The 16,671-nt window shown below is 38.2% G+C and overlaps 1 protein-coding gene across 1 annotated transcript in view; it reads right to left on the reverse strand.

Moving 5' to 3' along the window:
* The window catches only part of STK3 (serine/threonine kinase 3), a 123,005-nt gene that overhangs the window by 91,789 nt on the left and 14,545 nt on the right, over positions 1–16,671 (reverse strand). Inside the window, exons 5-6 of the mRNA XM_027657062.1 lie at positions 5,948–6,112; positions 5,369–5,536 (exon numbers count right to left, since the gene is read on the reverse strand). Coding sequence (XP_027512863.1) covers positions 5,369–5,536; positions 5,948–6,112 — 333 coding nt within the window. The remainder of the gene's footprint in view (positions 1–5,368; positions 5,537–5,947; positions 6,113–16,671) is intronic.

Below are 16,671 nucleotides of genomic sequence, written 5' to 3' on the forward strand. Positions count from 1 at the left end.
AGGACAGCTCAAACAGCTACAAAAATGTCAGTCTGTCCCTTAAAACAAGCATTTTTAAAGGTCTTATTTATCTCCAGAGAAGCTCCGCAGTCTACAGGCACCAGTCTATCAGAAAAAGGAAGAGGATTCTCTTCCCTTTCCCTCAGACTCTGCCCTCAAATGTTAAAGCAACCCAGGGCAGCAAAACCAGCATGGCAGCACTGCACCTACAGCTGTAGCTTATGTATACAGGAGTTTCTCCAAATAATTATTAAATTTTAATCATAATAAATTTACAAATAGCCAGCTGAGACTCTGGTTTTGCAATTATCTTCAGTCAATTTGGCTGATGGCCAAAACCAGATGACCCAATTCTCCTACCAGTTCCAGCCACACATTTTTGTCCCCACCTAGTTCAAGTACCACATTAACAATGTTAGTGAAAGCTACTTCTTGTTACTTGGTTAGTTTTCAGATGGATTCATTTTCTGATCCAGCTCATCATGTGGCCAGTTAAATGCTGGTTCCAGCAGAAAGGGGTGTTGAAAATGTATGGAAAAGGTAGGAATACCACCCCTTTGCAGCCATCGCCTGCATTTAGATCTGTTTAAAGCAAATGGAAAAATTCCATTTAAAGGCCTAGAGAGGTCCAAAGGTCTTCCAACAGCTCTTTGAAAAACCTGCAGCCAAAACACATGCTTCTCCAAGCTGTCTCAACTGTATCACATCAGTGTCTTAGGCCCCCACTGCAAACACACATTACATGCCCCTGGTATCATCGCAGCTCACTGTCATTCTTCCACAAGATTTAGAAGAGTAGTAAAATAATGAGCAGTAATGTACAATTAAATATCCATATTTTAAACTCTTTAAATATTAGCTCACTCTATCTTGATACAGCAGGCAAGATCTTAAGTTATAAATTAACAAAGTATCTCATAGAAAGTTCTTAAAAGGTAAAGGACTTTTAAAAGTTAATTCAAAGTCTTTTCTAAAGATAAGCAAAGGCACTAAAATAAGAAAACCATATAATATACTTTTACAAACCTACACGAATTTAAAAGCAGTAATGCTGAGATAAGATAGGTGAACTCTCAGAGAAAATAATAAACTGATAACATCACCTGTTGAAGAGAAAAAATGCAGGAGTGACTCCACAGAAAGACAACTGACATCCCCAGAAATGTTTTTTCTTTTTTCCTCTCCTCAGCTTCTGGCACAAAAGGCATGGAAGAAACCATTTTCTCAATGGCTGAAAAAGTGGTCCCAATCTGACTGATATGCTCCAACTCCTTTTTTCTTACAGCTTTACAGAGCAATAATTCTCACTTCAATCTCCAGTTTTAATACAATATATCGAGAATAAAAAACTAGGAAATGGCAGATTGTTACAAGATACATCAGGAATAAAAGGTTATTACAAACAGATTAGTCCAGGGTGGAAATGACACAGGCTAAGCAGGAGGCATGGATAATCTGGGTAAGTTCCATGGAAAAATAAATATCATGATTGGACTTAAGGCAAATGGAAGCAGTTCGAATTGGCTTTTTCCAAATCACTTAAGAACATGTGATGCCCACATGTCCATTTCCAACAAACTTCACCATAAAGAAACAAAAACCAATACTATGAAGTGTTGAAAAACACATCTACCACCAGCTTCCTCCAAACCACAGCAATGTGAATTATTGCAGATGCTTGATAAGCATGAAAGAAAAGAGTCTGGGGTTTTTCTGGCTTTCTTTTCTTCTCCTTTTTAAGCGAGCTACCAGCATTTATTTGAAGCACACCAACCTGTCATTAACTGTTGACCTCGCAAAAAGAGCAAATTTTATAAAACACACATTGCAGTGCTATAGTTGGTCTAAAGGTCTCAAAAGCAGTAACTCCACTCAACCCATTTTTCCTGTCCACCTACAGGCTCCTACAACTTCACTGGCTCAGTTCTAGCAGGTTTCTACCAGGTTAACTTTTCAGAACATTAATTCCTTTATCCAACTTCATGTGAGGCCACAAAAACATTAGTGTTTGCTTAACAGAAAGCTCAGGAACTCCTGGCTAAGGACAGGCTGTCTCTAACACCAGCAGCCCACACTTGATCCTCAGCCTCACAGGAATAACTAATTATGTCATTGCATGAACATAAGGAAAAATGTGGGTAAGGGTGGTCTATAGAAAGGACCTCAAAAAACAGCCATTTTTAAGGTTTAAGATTAGCTTTATAGCAAAGTGTTATTAAGCTACTTGTTAATAAAGCCAAATATCAGCAGTAGATGGATCAAATAAAAACTTTGCAACTTAAACAATCTTCTACCAGGAACAATCTTATGTGACATTTTGAGATCATGGCTTGATTAGCAAAGACAGAATATTTCAAAAGGATGTTACCAATTTTGAGCAAAAAAGCAACATCACAACTACTACAGCAAAACAGTGCCAGTCTCTATGCTTTCACTACAGACTAAAAAAAAAGGAATTCAGAAATTAAAAAGGACAGATAGCACATGATGAGGAGTGACTGAACAAAACATTTAATGGTTTGAATTAAATTTTGACACTGTTAAAACAAATACTTTATCACTACAGGACAGCATACATGCTGCAGTCAATGTGAACACAGAAGTAGAGCTGTTAAAACATCACTGCAGCTTCAGAGTAGGATTGAGTCTTGCTCTAGAACCACACTGAAGTCCCCTTTAATTAGCTCCACTATAAATTCCTAAGTGCTCATCCCAGCAGAGCAATCAGAGGCAGAAGCAAACACTGTCAGACACATTAACCCTGGTTGCTGCACAGTCTACTGCAATCAACATGCCTTTAGCCCTGTTAGATGGGTTAAATTATCTAGGTTTGAGTGATTTTTTGACTTATCAGCAAATTCCTTGCTATTTCTAGTGGCTGTATCACCATGATTTAGGGTAATCTTAAGGACAGCTGTATTTTTCCCTCCTTTAAAACTACTTGAAAACACTCCTTCTTTGGAAAAAAAACCCAAATGTAGAAAATAGAGAAGTTTCACTTTTCATCATTAGCAAAGGCAGAAACAGACTCATAGAATCTGTCAGGCATTTCATAATTCTTAGGTGAATAAAGCATTAGAACTACTGAGCTTGCAAGTGGTCTTGACCTTTGAGTCTCAAACCAAGTATGACAACTACAAGCCCTGCTGAACTCAGGTTTGCAGGAGAAACAAGTGAAATAGCATTGATGACACTTATGCAGTCAAATATACTACTACAGTAACACCTAAGCAGAAAAAAACTGCTTTTTCTTCCCCCCACCCCCAAAATTCCATTTTGCACCCCCCTCTTCTTCTCTCCCAGCTGAAACGAATACAATTCTTTAGAGTAGTTAGAGTGTGGTTAAGCAGAGGAAGCTATGCTTGTTTGCATGGAATCTGCTATTTCCTCTCTGCCAAAACACTTGTTTAAAGAAGTCATGTAATATTTCTATTAAGCTGTAAATTCAGTTGACAAGGAAATGGCCTACTGGCAATGCATTACCTTTGTGGTAGTGCCAACCAGCCTATAGCAAAATAGTGCACACGGTAATTTCACTGTGCATTCCCAGGCAACAAAACTGTGCCTTACATAAATACCACAGAACTCAAGTAACATCTAGAAAAAGCAATGAAAATTTGCCCAAGCTTTCATGCTTGCCTGTATCAATTCTATGTCATAACTAAAACAAAGTAGGAAAGCATCTACATATGTCCAAAAGTCCTGTGAAGTTGTATCATATGACACCAGGAAACCTATTGCAACTTAAATCTGTGTATTTCTTGTTAACCACTGTAACAACTCACTAATAAAAATTAAGAAAAACTGTAGGTATCAAATATACAAAAGAGCACTAACTGCATACAAGCCCTTAAAAACCGTAACGTAATTTATTAACAAAAACGCATGTTCTGTGTAATCCAGAATTGTCGTGTTAAATTGCTTTGGCCTTTGATAGCATTCACTTGATTGCAAGAACTGAACAGATCCACAAGCATTCAAACTCAGTGACCTTTGATTTATAAGCAGCTATTGTCATGCACATAAAAATCCTCACTGATAATGCAGTCCTCACCTTTCAATAGCTTAGTGCAACTACATACAGTGATGTCACTGAGATGTGATTAAGATATTTTCATTAGAATATAACCAAAAATCACAGCCACTTGATAAATTTAATTTTTCATCAATCATTCTTCAAAATATTATTTAGATGTTATTTTGTCTTAAATTCCCATCAAAAACAAGCTTCAGAGATACTTATTTTCTTCACAGATTTCATCCAAGTATTTTCAGTTTGAATTGTAATTTAAAAACAGTTAATTACGCAGAAAAAAATATGGTGCAGGAAAACTACTAAAATTTGCTTACAAAATTATGTTATGTTTCTAAATTGCAAAACACTCACTAGTTTTAACAGAGCTGCACATTGCCATGAAATTTCAGGAAAGATCCCTGCTCCAAAAGCACACACACCCAAAAGCCAAGAACCCACAAACAAAAATCAAGAACCCAACAGCACTAAATACACTTCAACTCATATAAGCAACACCCTACCATAATCACGTATGAACAGTACCTTTTCTTTTGATAATGGTGGTTTCCTTATATTAAGATCCTGATATATGAGGCAAAAGGAAATTGAATAAAATAATATAGTATGCATGTCATTTTTGCAGCCAATTACAAAGAGTTTTTTGAAAAAAGATATGCTTCAGGCAATATAAAGTGTCTTATTAATATAAAATGGGCTTTAGATATAAAAAATTTAAGAATGGAGTGTTTATTGATGCTCAGTGCAATCATCATAGCTATTCTACAGCTCATTACAAAAATAATAAAAGTACGACTAACAGTGGCAAGATATTCCTAGATAAACATTGACTCCCATGAACTTCTCCAAGTGAAGTGATTTTATTTTACAAAAAATAAACTAATTCAGTAAGAGACTTTAAGAGTCACTAATAAATAAAAGCTGTCAGATGTTACTAATACTAGCACTGCTCACACAGGACAATTCTGAAACCTTCTTTAGGTCACCTTTGATTCAAAACTGCCTTTCAAAGGACTCCTGGTGATAGAACTCTCCAAGTGCAGGTACAGTATGCACAAGGCTCTATATTTCGCCTTCAAGCCAATTAAATGCTTACTGCTTTAACTCCCTCTCAAGTGGCGATAAAGGCATTCTGAAACCTTACAGAAACATGTTAAAACACAGGCAAGTGAGTAAATAGGAAGCAACACAGAAAGTAAAAACTGTCAGTCTTAAAATGTCCATTCATAAACACACGGTTTTAAGGTTCCACTATTAGGTTTCTTTCAATGTTTTGTGCATTTGCAGTTTTTTTTAAAATACAACAAATAAAAAAACACCACCACACACACTTACCCTCATTGGGTGAATATCAGCATATGGAGGCTTTCCTTCAGCCATTTCTATTGAAGTGATACCAAGGGACCAGATGTCTGCCACACAGTTATAGCCAATCTCTTGTATTACTTCAGGAGCCATCCAAAATGGAGTTCCTATAACAGTATTACGTTTTGCCATGGTATCCTGTAATTATATTATTTATGCAATTAAACCAGAGATGCTTATTTTCAGATTATTTTGATATCAATTCTATATTTAAAAGTTAAGTTGGCCACCTAAAGGTCAAATGGTAGTGACTTCCAATTAAGACCAAACAGATTCAGGCCATCATCCTACAGAGGACAGATAGGTGGTAATAATCATAAACCTCAAACTAAAATTTAAAGTGAGATCATCAGGCTCTTGACATACACTGGGTTACAAAAACAACTATAGCCCTGTAATACACTAAATATTCATCATGATAAAGAGTGTTAGTTCTGCCACTACCACTAGTCACTTCTCAGGCACAAAATTCAAGGCAGAAGACAAAGGTAAAAGAACATGGTTAGAAGCACTAAAGCATTTTTAAAATATCTTTGTACAGGTACTTACTGTTAACTGGCCAGCCACACCAAAATCAGCTAATTTTGCATGTCCCTCGGTGTTAAGAAGGATGTTTCCAGCTTTTATATCTCTATGTATTTTTCTCATAAAGTGCAAGTATTCAAGTCCTTTAAGAGTAGATTTCAGAATAGTTGCAATTTCATCTTCTGTTAGCTGCAAGAAAATACAAAACCATTTTCAGATATACACATAAGGTGTATATATTTGAACTATTTAAAACATGATCATTTCATAGTGATTATGATAAATAATAACAATGCTTGACTTTTTTTTTTAGTAGACCAGAAAAACTTCAGTTTTAAAGCACAAAACAAAATCATTAAAAATTCAATTATTAAACACATTCTATAAAAAAAAAAATGTGTAGACTTGAGAGTCCAAAACGTTTCTCTCAACTTCAATATGTTGCAGAATCATATGCCAACACAAATGATAGAATAAGCTGCAAGTCAAGCGGCAACAAGTTGACAGACATTTCATTACCATAGAAAACACAACACAGTGAAATAAAATTGAGATATATTTTCATTTGTTTGCTTTATAATCAACACACCACTACTGAGTCATCAGTCAGCAGTTGTTTATCCTCATTGCTTTAGATCAACATAATAGGGACACATAAGATCCTGAACAAGTGTTATCAAAGAAACAGTAAGAGCCTCTTTTTAAGGTACCAGACCCCCCTGAGAACACTTCTCAGATTTTCATCAACATTTATTCTAGATTAAAAGCAAAACCACAAAAATGTAATTAATTCCATGTGATGCAATTTCTCAAGGAAATACAAAGAACCTATTCATATAACTGAAATGCTATTTAATTACAGTACATTGATGCTTTAATATAAGAAATAAGCAAATGAACTTGACACATTCTTAGAAATGCAAGAAACTGCAAAACTGAAGATAAATACTCTAATTTGGCTGCAATGCTGGGTTGCATTTTTTCCCTTTCTCTAATTTTCCAATCCTACACAGAAATTAAATTAAGCAATAGCAACTCCTTCCAGTTTCAGTTTTAAAAGCATTGGTACACATCCATACCTCCCTCCAAAAAACAACTACCACCAAAAGCCCATAAGAAACAAAAAACGCACTCATGATCAAACCAACAGAATGACTCAACAGAAAGAAAAAAATTTTAGTCAGCAAGATTATCTGCACTTGAGCTGCTTATAACAAGTTTTAATTATTTAACAAACAGAACCGCTTCCCTACTCCAGGTTCTATCCAGCATCATAAACCTTGGGTGTGGAGCCCAAGGGCACAGTTACACACACATTTATTTAAACAGCAGCACCAAGCTCCAGTTCCTCCTTTCACTGCAACCTTCAGCAGTAATTCCCACTGTGTGTCAGTCCCTCCACTGAACAACTGTAGCAGACCCTAGTTAAAAACAAACTTGTCTGCCAAATTATTTTTCCAACAAATCAGTTCCCAGATTTAATTCATAGCACTTAGTGCCATGGTCTAGTAAGCACAGTAGTGTTGGATCAAGGGTTGGACTTGATGATCTCAGAGGTCTTTTCCAATCCAGCTGATTCTATGATTCTGTGATAGTCAACAAGGACAAAGCAGAGTAGGAGCTGCTCAAATTGGCATTGCTTTCCAAGTAAGTACATGGGTTGTTATACTCAAGGAGTCCCAGTGACTTTTATAAACCTTGCCCTATGCAAGAGGATGAAACTGATGGCAGCGTTAGCTCCAAGCTCCAAGCCAAGCAATTACCATCTCTGCTGCACGTTGTGCATTCCCTGCCTGCCATTTATCTCTGAGATCTATTCAGCAGCACACTGCTCAAAGCCTTTATTTGTGCTACTTTATGCTGACTGCTATGCTGCTTCAAAGGACTCTATGTCAGGAGAACTGTTATACACAGCTCAAATAAGATGCTTTTCCTGGTATTATACCATGGGCATAAAACCATACACCCGTTCTTGAGTCAAGCAAGAAGGGACTTTAAATCAACTGTAAGATAAACTGAAGCATGGTCAAAAGGATATTTGTAGAAAGAGACAATTCTCATTACATGAGCTAATAATTCCATGATGAATCACTAAAACTGTGATCATCTGCAGACAATCATCCGCAGGCAATTTATACTCTGGTTATTAGCAAACACCATATCAAGAATGGTTTAAGACATGCTGAGTGTAATACTTTCTGCCAGAGCTTTGCCAAATCCACCCAGGTTCAGAAACAATAAAATGTCCTGAATCTCCAAATACTTCCATGCAGTTAATCCTGAACATGCAACAAAAATTTATCCTGAGCACTGACAAATGTCTAGCAAGACAGGCACACAACTCACTTCCCACCTTCATCTAGAAACGAGTATTACAAGAAATTGTGCCTAGAGGACACTGCCAAGATCTTTCTTCAATATGTTGTGTTCCAAAGGCAGTAAATCCCTAGATTTAATTCTTGAAAAATTAGTGGTTAAACCAGATGGAGATCTTTGGATCATCTCTAGATGGAAAAGGGCTTCTGTAGCAACATGGCAAAATCTAACTTTCAAAAGGAGAGGCTAACAGAACACTGGAACTCAGAAGCTGACAAAGAATCTATGGAGTGAGAATCTAGCAAGCTAGAAGAGAGTTCTAGAGTACTTCAACGTGATGCACCATCTGGAGACCATCAGCAAAGGAACACTCCAGCATGACTAAGTGTTACAAAAGAAAGTATTTAAACATCAAAATACACAGGCTTTTGATACTGCCCCTCATAGCATCCTTCTCTAAGATGAGCAGGTACACAGCGAGCTGGAGGCCAAGGAACAGCGCTCAAAGGGTTGCAGTGAATGGGGCTACATCTGGCTGGCAGCCTGTTACCAGTGATGTACCTCAGGGCCCAATTCTAGGGCCAGCTCTGTTCAGTATTTTTATCAATGATATGGATGCAGGAGTTGAATGCACCATTAGCAAATTCGCTGAGGATACTAAACTGGGAGATGCTGTTTGGACAAAAGCCTTGCAGAGGGATCTAGATAGATTGGATCAACTAATCACTGGGCAGTGATTAATGACACAAAATTTAACAAGTCTGAATGCCGTATTCTGCACTTGGGATGGAGTAACGCTTGGCACAAACTGGTAGAGGATTGACTGGAGAGCAGCCCTGCAGGAAGGGATCTGGAGGTGCTGGTTGGCAGCAGACTCAGTAGGAGTCAGCAGCGTGCCCAGGCAGCCCAGAGGGCAAACAGCTCCTGGAGTGCATCAAACTCAGCATCACCAGCTGGTCAACAGAGGTGACTGTCCTGCTATAAGAGTGTTGGTGCGGCCTCACCTTGAGCACTGTGTGCTGTTCTGGGCCCCACAATTAAACAAGGATGTGTCCAGAGGAGGGTAACAAAGCTGGTGAAAGAGCTGGAGGCAATGTCCTGTGAGAAGGGACTGAGGACTTTGGGCTTGTCTGGTTTGGACAAAAGGAGCCTGAAGGGCAACCTCACTGCTCTCTAGAGCTTCCTGAGAATTGGACATGGAGAGGGAGGTGCTAAGCTCTTTTCCCTGGTATGCAGGGACAGGATACGGGGGAATGGATCAAAGCTGCATGAGGGGAGGCTTAGACTGGACATTAGGAAGCATTTCTTTACTGAGAGGGTGGTCAAACAGTGGAACAGGCTTCCCAGAGGAGGTGGATACCCCAAGTTTGTCAGAGTATAAGAAGCATTTGGATCATGCCCTTAACAACATGTGCTTGGTCGGCCCTGAACTGGAGAGGAAGTGGGACAAGATGATCATTCTAGGACCCTTCTAACTGAAATATTGTATTCTATTCTACTCTAGTCTATTTTTCCCCTGTGATGAGTATAAAAGTTAACATCATTTGGATTTTACAATGCATTCCATCATTCTAAACTTGTATGAAAAGGATATATCCCTGAAGACACATTACCTAAATGCATCAATGGCTTATGTCTTCACATTTACAAGATAGGAAAAAAAATGGGGTTTTGGGAAATAGATAAAAATACTTTTTTTTAAATACAACAAAATATAACATACAGTTCTTCTTTACATCATATAGAGACTAGTTGATACATAAACTAATGCAAACCTGATGGAATTTGGTAGAATAAAAGTAGGCAGACACACTTTTTGAGTCTACCAACTGCTGGAAGCAACTAGGAACCAAAGCACATAAAACCAGATCCAAAGCTCCTCCAGCGATTCATTTATTCAAAAAGTCTTATAAAACCACAAATAAACTCTTAAAATCCACATCAAAATACTTCCTAATTAAGTCTCCTACCTTCTTTACCCTAAATCAGAGGCTCTCGTCATAAGCATGGTTAAAAGTCATTACATAGGTAGTGGAGTGTCTGTGTCCCTTCAAGTGACTTTCAATTTACAAACAACCAAGTACAGAATCAGCCCATAACATGCTTTGCCACACCACACAACTTGCCATCTACTCAATACCCAGTACTCTCTAGTTCTAGTAGTAGTTAGACATTGACATACAAGTAATGCCATTTATAACCACCAGAGAGAACAAATAGAAGAAACACAACTTTTTATTACTTTAATACTAGAAATATGTTCCAGTCAGTGTTGTTATCCTGATCTGGATGTATCGTGCTTATACCATATTATTCCCGATCAAACTGTGTGGGGAATGTGTTTCCTGTAAAAGAGTTGGTTCATTTTACTCTGAGCTTTTAAACACACAGCATCATTCTTCCATCAGCACAGCATGCTCTATACCTTGCACCTTAATATAATTTCACAGTCATAATCTTTCTGCTTTGTTTCTGATTTCTATTTGTGTTAAGATCCTCACTTAAAATCTTGTGGAACATTTATCTGCTTGTTCTAATTGCTGGCTGTTCTAATTCTGTATGCTCTGTTTCTTTGATCGGTTGGTGCTACCTTCTAAATATGAGTCAGTCATGGAGCAACTTCTAATCCTTCATTATCAAAACCACATGCAGGTTATGTATCAAAAGGAATGTGAAAGATAAAGGTGAACAACTCTACAGCCTACATAAAAACAGTAGGCATTTTACAATCAAAATTTGGAGCAAAACAGATGGCAGCAAATTCAGGTGTTCCACATCTAGTAAGAGACGAGCTAATCCACATATTTATGTCTAACTGGCTATGGAAGCCACGCACAAGGGAGACTTAAGGGTGAGTTTATACAGTCTATCACACACCACCTAATCCACGCAGCTGTTGGGACAACTCATCTATAGATTCTCTGCTCACAGTCATTCTCCTTCCTGAGGGCCCCTCTAAAGGGGTCTGGGTCAGCTGAATTGCTTTAACTGCCTAAGTCCATTCCCAGCTGCTCTTTTTACATTAATACATGCACATTAAGCCTGATGCTTCCAGGAAGTATCAGCTTACTGCATCTAAACAGCCTGAGTAGGTTGAGCACACTGGGTAGGTCCACTCTCATGGCAAATAAAGGAGGAATTCTTCCACCAGAAGCTGTGAAGCTTGGACATCACCCATCTTATCATAATCACACAACTCTCCTATTATTCATTTACGTGAAGAAGAAGATGGACTTAATAAAAACCTGAGATGCAGGAAGGTGAGTAAATAAGCATGGGAGAAGAGATGACAGTTAAAACAATACCGTTCCCGTTTGTAACATTTGACATGTAACTTAGGAATTGAGGCAGAAAGCTTCAAGGAGAAAGAGCTGTTAGGGTTGCAGCTCTAGCCCAAAGTCAATGGTAGATTCTAGTTCCCATTGCCTGCTACAAACTTCAGTAAGACTACACTCTCCTGAAATCACTTTCCTTGAGCTTCCCTTTCAGAGCAATTACATTTCAGCTCTGTTTTATAAGCAGATCTGCATGCTCTGTGTAAAGATAGTGCTCTTCAAACAAAATCACAGCCTGTCTTTGAGTGAGATACCAAATCATGTCACCTAAATTACTTATGATAACAAGGTTTGCTTCAAGACTTTGAGATAATCTCTACCTACTCCTATATTATAACATGGAGACACCTCAATATTACAGTAATGGGCAGAATAAGAACTCACTATCATAAGAAAATTACCAGTTTTACTTGAGAATAACAACTTAGGAACAGGATCATACGAAGGGAGGCAGCAAGAGTTATTCTTCTTACTGAGCCCAAGTCAAGTTGCATGTAAAATCTTACAGCAAATACTCTGTAATAAACATAACAACAAACATTCATTGCACAGGTGATGACCAGTGTTGGTATTTTTTCAGATTTGCTTTTCACTGTGTAATCCCAGTAATAACTTTTGTAATTTTTCTTGAATATAATATGCAACAGACCCCATCTTCTCATTAAATTAGCATTTTTATACTAAATAATTAAAGACAGTGCTAATATATCAGTCTTCTATCTGAAATTTGAAAACTACTATAGCCTAGCAGCAATGTAAAATTATCTAAAACATATCCAGTGGCTCATACGGAAAACTGTTTCAGGAAATATCAAGCACCTCTCATGGTCAATGTTTAACATCAGCTAACATTAAACAAAGACATAGGGGGATCAAGAACTGATGAGAATATGAAAGTCAGACTCCTCAGCCCTTATTCTTCACTACCAAGTTCCAGCTTGCTCTAAGACATCTACGAAGTACTGAACCAGATGTTAAGCAGAACCTTAGAAGTAATGCAGAGAAGTAGAGAGCCTCTTCAGCACTGCACTAAGAACGTTAACACGAGAAACAGATTTTAACTATGATTCAGTAGCACAACAACATGCATTTGTCATGTCTACACATAGTTGTGATCAACACCAATTTAGATATTTGGTTGTTTAAAGACCTTCTCTGACTAAGCATTGTGAATAAGGTCAAGAACTTCACTGGAAGTCCTTACCACAGGTCTGCTAAAACAATACAATCTTTCCAACATGAAGCGCTTATCTGTTGTCACTGTTTAAAATCAACTTTATCATTATATAAAACACATTTGCAAACTGATCACTTGGCTCACAAACTAACGTCCCCCCTGGTCCTGACAGCATCACCAAGAGAAACCTTGGACAACCTGTATAAGCGAACAAGGATCAGCATGGTAGTCTTCTTGATACTATCAGACAAGAGTAAAGCCTCAAGCAGAAGCATCTGCAGATCACCACCTTCCAGCAGGCCTGCTAATAGCCAGAAAGCAGAGGAATGAGGATCCCTGGGGAGAAACAGGATCTACCTGACCAAGGAGGTCAAGAGTATCTTTGCTAACCTAGTGGGAAGAGCTTTAAACAAGGTTCACCAGGGAACAGAAAGCAAAGCTTTCAGGTAAGTGTAGGAACAGAGAATGAGGAAGCACATATCACATGATATTCCAAAGGTTTTCTCACTCCTTTTAAAAGGAAGTAGGGCAGAGGGTACAACTGAAACCCTGTGTACAAAAGTATATAGTCTGTGATGCAAACTGGAAGAACTGCCAGCCTGTGCACAGCTGCCATGTCACTGGAATTAGAGACACAAAGGGAGGGCTCACACAACTAGCATGCTGAGAGAGATGGATGCAGGCTCCTCAAAAACAACAAGTGGGAAGGATGGGCAGGCTTGAGCACTACAAATATGCAGTTCTGCTATAGAATATTTAAACTTGTTGAGAGTTTGTATGTCAAAATCAGAAGACTAGACCAAATGGTGATGTGGGTGCCATCCAGATGGTGGATGCCATCATGACATCTGCTGCAAACCACCCAAAGAGATAAAGTAGATGAAGTCATCCTCAGTACCAGGAGAGACCTCTGATCACAGGCCATTGTGTCAACCACCTCAACACCTGTTGGGAGAGCAACATGACAGGCTACAAAAAAAACCAAAACAGGCAGAGGTAGCCTTGGCAAGCAACTATGAGATGGTGGAGTTTAAGTTATGGACAGAAGTGATAAAAGAAAATAGCAGAAGCAGATTTCCAGATAGCAAACCTCAGCTTGTTAAAGGAACTAGTAAGTGGGATGCCAGGGCAAGCTGCCCTAAAGAGCAATGGGACCTTGCAGAGCTAGTTCAGCATAAAGGACAACCTCCTCCAAGTATGAAAGAAGTCCTTCCTGCCATGCAAGATAACAAGTAAACACAGCAAGAGGCCATTTTGAATGAACTAGGAACTCCTGACTGAGCTCAAGTGCGAAAAGGAAAGCATATGAAAAGCAGGAACAGATAACTAAAGCCAAATAAAGAAGCACTGCCTGGATACTAAGGAGTAGAATTAAGAAAGCCAAGGCTAGGGTGAACTTGAAACTGGGCTGTAAAACAAGTAACACAAAGAGCTTGTATTGGTCTATATGCAGGGGAAAAAAAAAGAAAAAAAATACCAAAAAAATATGCCCTGCTGCTAAATGGAGTGGTCAATCTATTGACAAACTATGGAGAAATCTTTAGTAGGGTTTTTCTGGCTCTCAGTTGTCTCTGCCTACTAGCAAAGTGAAACAAGTTAGGAATTACTTTATTAAATTGGACAAATACAAGTCCATAGGAGCAAATGAGACACATCCAAAGGTGTCAAGAAGCTGGCTAATGCCAACTCAAGGCTACTTCTTATCAGCCTTAATAAGTTACAGCAATCAGGCTGTCCCTGATGATACCATCATCTTCAAAAAGGGCAGGAAGAATGACCTGAGGCAGGTCAGCTCATCCTCAGTCCCCAGGATATCATGGGGCAAATCCGAACAGAAGCTAATTTTTAGATACACAAAGGGTGAAAAGGTGATTGGAAACAGCCAGCACAAGTTGACCAGGAGGAAATCGTGCCAAATTAACCTGGTCACTTCCCTATGAGGATGAAGACAGCTGCCAATGGCATTTAGTTTGGCTTTACAAAGGCTGTTGGCTGTCTCCAATAATACGCTTTTAGCTAAATCTGAGGAATCATGAAGATGTAGAAGAACGACTGCCTGGAGAGTGCCTGGGGGCTAGAACATGTGATGTACCAAGATGACAGAGCATGTTTTGTCGTTTGAAGAAGAGTAGATATTTCAATGCAATTTAAACAATTTAAAGGGCGATAAAGCAAAAATATCCTCATAGAGGATACAAGAAGAAAGAAGTTCATAGAGCTGGGGAGAAAGACTGTTCTATCTTCTCCTTTTCAGATTGTTAAAACTGATCTGAACAAGATCCTGAACACTAACTGGACGTCAAAATTACCCTTCCTTGGAACAGTAGATTCAACTAGATGACTTCCAAAGGTCCCTTCCAAAGTAAAATTATCACTTGTTCCAAACCCCCGGCACTCTGTTCATCTCTTTCTTCAGCACCTCTAAAGTAAACATCCAGTTTCAAAAGAGTAACCTTTCTTTTATGTGCAGTTTTTCTACATTTCCTCCACTTCCTCACCACAATAACATACAGCAATAAATCCATCCCAACTTTAAATACAGATTTTTTTACTGTAAAATAAAATGCATATGAAAGACTGTAATGAAACTTGGCTTAATTCCTTGAATTGAAACACATTTTATTGCCCAGATTATAACTTTATATGCAGAGAGGTTGACTCAAATGGGAAATACATTAAAAATTCAGCTGATAGTTCTGGCTCTCCGAGGCAAACAGTGATGAGGTTCTTTGAGGGGAAAGAGCAGTGGGGGGAGGCAATAAGGTTTAACTTCCACCCTTTATTATAACAGGAATAAATAAATAAATAATAAAACTTTGTGTGTTTTGTGATGAGACCTGTATATAGGATACCAACAGATGACTGATATCATTAAACATTCATATACACAGCTACCTCTTAATGGAAGACTTTAGTATAAGTTTCCTTGTAGTCTGTGTTTACATGGTCATTTTATTGTTTCAGCAATTTAAAACTGGCAATACCAAGACTTATTTACAAGAGAAGAAAATAAACTGCGGCTCAGACTAATTATAAAAACATTTTATTTGAAAAATATTTAGCAGCTCAGATTGAAAAAGAGTAACTGACTTCGAACCACAGATGCAATTTCTGCCGTTCTCCTAAGAAGTCCCATGAACATGTCTTCTGAAACTTGGGGGAAGGTGGGGAGGGAAAGGAGAGCTGTTGATCAGTACAGACTGTTGAGTTGCATACTCAGAAAAAAAAGTGAAAGTTCTATCTCCCCCTCAACATATTATAGCCTCTCTCAGCTTTTAGCAGTGACCCAGCCGCTACTGAGAGATCAGTAGCAAATATAAACATTCCAACTCAGAATATTCTGTGGTTCTGTCATTGTGAAACCCAGCAAATACAGCCATTAGAAATAAAGAACTATTTTGTAAGCTTTCTTCCAAGAAACACACTTTAAAAACAGAAAGTCAGTAAATTATATGATGCTGAGCTTTTTGTGGGCAGTCTTAAAACTGTTGATAGCCACATAATAATAAAATGAACTCCAACATTTTATGCACCTACTTTGGGTAATATAGGTAGCAAACTACCAAAATCATCCAGGAAGCCAATTCTCCTTAGAACTGACCTGTAGATGTTCATAGTGTTACTTAACAACAGTATTTATTTTAATGAAAAGATGAAGGTCAACCAAAGTTTGGGGAAAGATAATTATGTCTTCAGAGCAACTGTTATAGTATTTTGCAAATAAACACCAGACTTGAGAGTATGTATTATTTTACTACTACATTATTCCTCACTGAGTGAGCATGGTCTGCTAACAGAGTCCTGTAGAAAAAGGGGAAAGAGTAGACAATTAGTGTTTCCCACTGCACATGTACCAGAGGATGCTGCACAGTCAATCTTCATTCTGAAACTTCCCAACTTCTGAATACTCTTTTGGTCAA

The sequence above is a fragment of the Corapipo altera genome, unplaced genomic scaffold, assembly GCF_003945725.1.
Source record: "Corapipo altera isolate COAL_440 unplaced genomic scaffold, ASM394572v1 52b, whole genome shotgun sequence".
Lineage (NCBI taxonomy): Eukaryota > Metazoa > Chordata > Aves > Passeriformes > Pipridae > Corapipo > Corapipo altera.